This window comes from Vairimorpha ceranae (genome assembly GCF_000988165.1).
Source record: "Vairimorpha ceranae strain PA08 1199 chromosome Unknown NODE_163, whole genome shotgun sequence".
Lineage (NCBI taxonomy): Eukaryota > Fungi > Microsporidia > Nosematidae > Vairimorpha > Vairimorpha ceranae.
The window spans coordinates 1-5,935 of record NW_020169458.1 but is presented as its reverse complement, the minus strand read 5'-3'; the positions used below and the strand labels follow the sequence as shown (position 1 = coordinate 5,935).

The window sequence follows — 5,935 nt, the reverse complement described above, 5'->3', positions numbered from 1 at the left end:
ATGGTGTTATTTTGTCCCTTTATATTTTTTATTTTAAAAGCACACTCATAAAATCAATTTTTTAACAAAATATTTATATTTTTTTCATTGAAGTTAAATATAAGATTTTGAGCCAATTAAAGCTTCCCAGTATCTTGCACAACCTTTAATTTTGCTGGTTTGTCAAGATTTATTCACATTTAAAATTTTAATGACGCGTGTACTTCATCGTTGATATGTACACAGCTCAAAATTTCCATTTTTTTAAAACTGCTTTACTCAAAATTGGTTTTTACAGTTTGTTTCAATATCTTACGACTTCCTTTTTTATCAACAACTCTACTAAAATTAACACCAATTAAAAAGTTTTTTTAACGTTAACTTATTCAATTTTCATTAATTTGCATGTTACTCCCCCAGTAAAGAAAAGTAAAATTTTAAAAATTTATAAAAATACAAAAACAATGTTAAAGAATATTTATTATATTTTCTCTTCGTTTTCAAGATAATAAGGTCACCTTCGTCTAAATTTTTGTTCATTAGTCGAGCACTATTATATAATTTAAAACTACGTATGTAAATTTTACCCGCCAGATCTATCAAACGTGTCGTTCATTGTTCCCTCTTTTTTAAGTTCTGTCTTTATTACAGACTACAGACCACGTTCTCATTCAGTGGACTGAGAATGTGCGCCAAAAACGTTATCCAAAAAAATTACTGAATGGTTCCCCGTCTCATAAGTATATCCAAGACCGGCACAGATATCGGCCATATCAAGACTGCCTCGCCAGCAATCAGTATAATAATAGATGATCCTGGTGCTATCTTTCTTCTAATTAACTTTGCCAAAGTACACCTTTGTCTATTTTCTTCTATTTCAAAAATGCCTGCATCACCCCAGATTACACCACCGACTTCTCATACCTGATATTGTAATAGACGACCTCGGTGATATTACTTTTAACAAGAACTTTTTTGTCGATCCCGACTATACAGTCCTTTCCTCCTCTCGACTGGTGCTAAATATTATTAAAAATTCAGTCAAATACAGCATTTTTAAATGAGAACACCGCCCAGAGACTCTACTCGATTGGATATCAAGCTCGGATGCACAGGCATTATTTGATAACCCCTTTACTCACTCGCATAGTAGAATTGATGTGGCTTTAAAACTTAGTTTCGCCTTTTGAAAGAGATTTCCCTTTGACAACAACCCTTGTTAGAACATTTCTTTTAATTACGGCGCAAATAACTTCTGTTTTTAAAGAAACCGTCTTGACTTTTATCGGGGTCATACCGCACTTATTGATAAATTGGATTTCTGAAAATTTCTCGTTTAAGAAGAAACCTTACTAATTCTTCTTCTTTGTAAATGAATTTTCTAAACTCTTGTATCCTCACAATTAGGGGTTAAAAAAAATTTACTTTTTTTGATCAAAAGGGAACGGTAAACATGTAAACTGACCTATATTTGGTCTTTCTATGTATCATCCCATCCCTTATTTATGGAATTTTTTTCAAACTGTTTGAGGTGTTTTATGTTTAGGTTCTTTTTAATATCTCTAATTTAATAAATGTACTCCTTTGACTTGATTTGTGTTCCTGGTATGATTCGTTCAAATTTAAAGAAATTTAGTGGCTGTCCGTTTTTACTGTCCTCAGCCGAAAAAAAATGGACTGTCTTGATAAAAGATAAAACACCTACAAGTGGATCTTCTTCCGATACTGCCTACATTTAATTTTTGGGAGCTAAAAAATTAAAAAAATATATTTAATGATTTATTTCAAAAAAGATTTTTAGAATTTCAATGTATAACTCAACAACTTCTTCATTGCTCTTATTTATTACATAACGTCTATTGAAAGTATATTTTATTAGTCAATCATCAATGTGGCCACTATTTATCCCATGCTATTTTCTCATCGAGCTTTTCATGTTTTCTAAATCCCCCATGGTATTTGTACGTGTACCATTGTCTCCTCTAAACCCTACACAACGATTTACCCGGCGGTGTTCGACTCCTAGCGCAAAAGCAGTAGACGGATACGACAAACATTCATCCGCGTAAAGAACGCTCCTATCACTGATAGTCTTATGCATAGCTTCGGTATGTTGTCAATGGTTCTATTTTTAACCCTTGCGAGAAAAAAATTTGCTGGAGTGTTCTACCAATACCGCCGAGTATCCAAACCGTATCGAGAATAGTATCGTTTGTGGTTGTGGGGCAAAGAAAAAAATCACGCCTTGAAAAAACAACATTTTTAACTTCAACAATAATACCCGGTCCGCTCAAGAGAACGGGTCTCTGTTGAATATAGACCCTGTATGCGTCTAGAAGCAGATCTTTATAACTTGCGATGTAGGGTCGGATAAAAACAAAAAACGATTGATTTGACTACAGCTTGTATCAAGCATGAGGAGATAAATCAAGTGCACTACATCCGTTAGAGGGATTTGAGAGTGAAACAAATAACGTCACTTTTGACACTTACCCTTTGGGCATTTATACAGTATCATAGATAAATCGGTGACTGGTCCCTTCAAATGACATAAACCTCTCTACAATTACCACAGATCACCGTTGTTGGTATAATATTGTTTGATAACAAAAAATTTTTTAACTCATTCATACAAATACAAACTTTATCTTTAACCCCTTTCTCATAAAGGGTAAAAAATGTCTTGATTGAAAGACCAAGCAATTAGAATACAATGTTTTACACATATATTCAAAAGTAAAGTATATAAAAAAGATAAAAATAATATTATTTATATATATCTTAGATAAGTAGGTAGATAGGCTAGATTTGGGTTGGCTTAGATAAGTGGGTAGGTAGGTTAGATTGTGGGTGGTGGTAAAAAAAAAGTATGATGATAAGTTGGAGTCGAGAGAACTTGTAAAATTAAACATATTTGCTTTTCTTTTGATAACTACGCCAACATGGGCAAAAAAAATTATTTTTTGCAATATTATTATTTTTTTATAATATTTTACCCTTTTTTTAAAGAAAATTAAATGTAAGCGGTTACCGAAGAAAGATCCATTTGTAGGTGTTTTAAAAAGAGATTGCAAGTGGAGGCGGGATGAAATGGGCAGAGAATATCGGAAACAAATAATTGGTTGGGTGGGGAAATTAAGCACCAATAAAGTTAGGAGAGAAAATTATTTTATATGGGCTAACCAAAAATCAAATAAAACCCGTTACCAGTGACTGTATGAACCCAACAATTTCCTCAAAGTAAAACATGAGGATATGAAACTAAATTCTGAAATACAACAGGCTTCAGAGTGAAGTCAAAACTATATAAAGAACTTTTATTAAATAAATAATGTTAAATAAGAAAGTCGGGTCTCTTTTGACAAGTCATTATCTTTGGAGGATAAAGGTGGTGACAAAACTAAACTAAATATATGGATTTACAAATTGTTCAAAAACTGTCAAACGAAGCATATATAATTTTGAACGGAAAAGGGAGGTTAGAGCAAATAAATGTCAATTAAAAATAGGTGGTGTGTGCGAATGATATTATAGCTAAATTAAGGAACAACATGTTGTAACACAGCTAAAACAATAAATTCTTAATATAACTTTTTAATAAATTAACCCCAATTTTTTGATTGAAAAAAAAAAAACATTTTTAACAATTGTAAATGTTCTTTAATTTGTATTTGTGGTATAATTCTCATACCTCACTTTTATAATGAACAAAAGTTCATTTATTATTTAAATCGTCATACACATTAGTGATTTAATTTAGGTATTGGTTCATTTCTTTAAACAATTATGTTTATTGGTTGGTTAACCATAAATATAAATAATAAAAGTAATTAAAAGATATATGAGTCCACGCAATTTTATATAATCAAAAGCCTTCCACTATCCTCAAATTATACACAAATAAAACTACTTATCATAAAAACTTTCTTTATTCGAGAATATACGTGTCTTCCCGTAGCATCATTGAATGCTTTCTTGTCATAGGCACAATTCCTTGCAAGTAGGCGAGTTTGTTATAAATTCGTAAAATTTCTCGTTTTTTTTACTGGGGTGGGTCAAACATACAAATTAATCAAAGGTTCTGTATTTATGCCCGGTAAATTTACAATGAGAGTTTTCTAGAAACAAAGAAAGAACTCTTTAAAAACACAGCTTTCTGCGCCTTTATAAGCTGTTGTAAATTAAACTTTTTATTATTCTCGTTGGGGAATTTCAATACACTCGTTTCACGCCGGACCCGTGGCTTTTTAAGCACTTGGATTTCATTTGCCTTTTTATTATTGGTACAACAATAATAAAATTTTATAAAAATTTAAGAAATAAAGGGAAAAAATAATAAAATGCATTAATGTTGTAACAACACTACATTAAAGTTTTGAGAGGCAAAGTACAATAGTCATCGTCAGCCGACGACTTAAGATGCACCTCGGGGTGGCCATTTTGCATTAAAAAGAACCCAAGTGAATAATTGTGATTAATTAAAAGAAGTGACGGGACTAAAATGCCACCAAACAATGATTAAAATATCGAATCTCTCAACGCAGTAGTCAAAAAAAACGACGTTTTAAAATACCAAACATCACAACATGCAGTTAATTTAATTAAGTATTTAAAGAAATACTCCAACTACGGGATGAAAAAAGAAGCACATTGAAAGTCAAGGAACTACCAAAGGAAAAAAACCGGAAACCCGAAGAGAACAGGATAAAAACCATAAATAAACACCATTCATTCAGAGTTTTACCTTTTCCGACCCCTCAGAAAGAGGGGTCTCACAGTTAATATCAAAACATGCTTTAATGCCGTTTTAAACCAAGACATTCTTCTAACACCCGATTTTTGTCCACACATGGTATTTTTTATGAAGCAGTGGTTATAAAAAATGCAATTTTGATTTGAATGAATAAATAGAACCTTTTTAGATGGCATTGAATTTATATTACATATTTAAATTACATTTTTAGATCCATTTATTAATTTAAATTAAATATTTGCGCTATAAAATGCCTTAAATAACTTTTTTTAAAAAAATATGGACAAAAAAGACACAATAGATTTTTAATACTTAGTATGTCCGCCCCTTAGATAAATTACGGTTATTGATTGTTCATGCTTTGAACTAATCTCTTACATGTTTTTTTATCAATTTTATTCCAGGCTTCGATCGTAAATTGCTCTAATTGTAATTTATTTTTTAGTCCTCTTTTAGTAATATTAATCTTAGCAATCTACAACAAATTCTCGAGAGGATTAAAATCAAGTGATTGTGCAGGCCAAATCATGGTGTTAATTTTTCTAGCTATTAAATAATTTTTCATATACCTGCCTGTATATTTGGAAGCGTTATCCTGTTGAAAAATATAATTTTTAAATTTAAGTTTTTTGGTTGAACATGCCAAATTTGTGTCTAAAATTTTTGCATGCTCTCTTTAATTAATTAATTCCTCAATTTTATGTATATTTCCGATACAATCTGCTGGGAAACAGGCCCATACCATGATAACATCCCCTTAATACTTAACAGTTTAAGAGAGAAATTTTTATCATATCTTGTATTTTTTTCTCTACGTACACATCTTCGACCATCGGATCCATAAGGATTTATTTTAGATTCATCGCCCCCAAATTATACTAGACCATCCTTCTTTCAACCATGAAGCATGTTTTTCAGTTCTCCCCAGTCTTGCCTTAATGTTTTTTTTTACAATTGGGGTTTTTATATACCAACAATCGCACATTAACTTGTGTATAAAGGAGATGGGTACACAAAAGGAGAAGTATGACATACTTCAAAAACAAATAGATGATCTCAACAAACAAGTCAATAATAATGATGAGACCATCAAAAAGGAAACCGAGTCATCGGACGAAGTGAAGCAGGAAACTGCAATAAAAGTTTTTCAAACTCCTCAACCGGAGTTATTGATACCAAAAGAAAACAATATGAAGACTATAT

At 31.3% G+C, this 5,935-nt stretch overlaps 3 protein-coding genes across 3 annotated transcripts; 2 read left to right on the top strand and 1 right to left on the bottom strand.

The window, feature by feature from the left end:
• Positions 1–1,553: 1,553 nt before the first annotated feature.
• On the top strand, positions 1,554–1,718 carry AAJ76_1630004382 (hypothetical protein; the record flags this gene model as incomplete). The annotated part of the gene is made up of 1 exon (XM_024474186.1): positions 1,554–1,718. The coding sequence occupies one exon, from the start codon at positions 1,554–1,556 to the stop codon at positions 1,716–1,718; it is 165 nt and encodes a 54-aa protein (XP_024329696.1).
• Positions 1,719–4,719: 3,001 nt separating this feature from the next.
• On the bottom strand, positions 4,720–4,908 carry AAJ76_1630001028 (hypothetical protein; the record flags this gene model as incomplete). Its single annotated transcript, XM_024474184.1, has 1 exon — positions 4,720–4,908. One exon carries the CDS (start codon positions 4,906–4,908, stop codon positions 4,720–4,722), a length of 189 nt encoding a protein of 62 aa, XP_024329695.1.
• Positions 4,909–5,736: 828 nt separating this feature from the next.
• AAJ76_163000199 (hypothetical protein) lies at positions 5,737–5,935 on the top strand (the record flags this gene model as incomplete). Its single annotated transcript, XM_024474185.1, has 1 exon — positions 5,737–5,935. A coding segment is annotated over one exon (199 nt), but the record flags the coding sequence as incomplete, so codon positions are not given.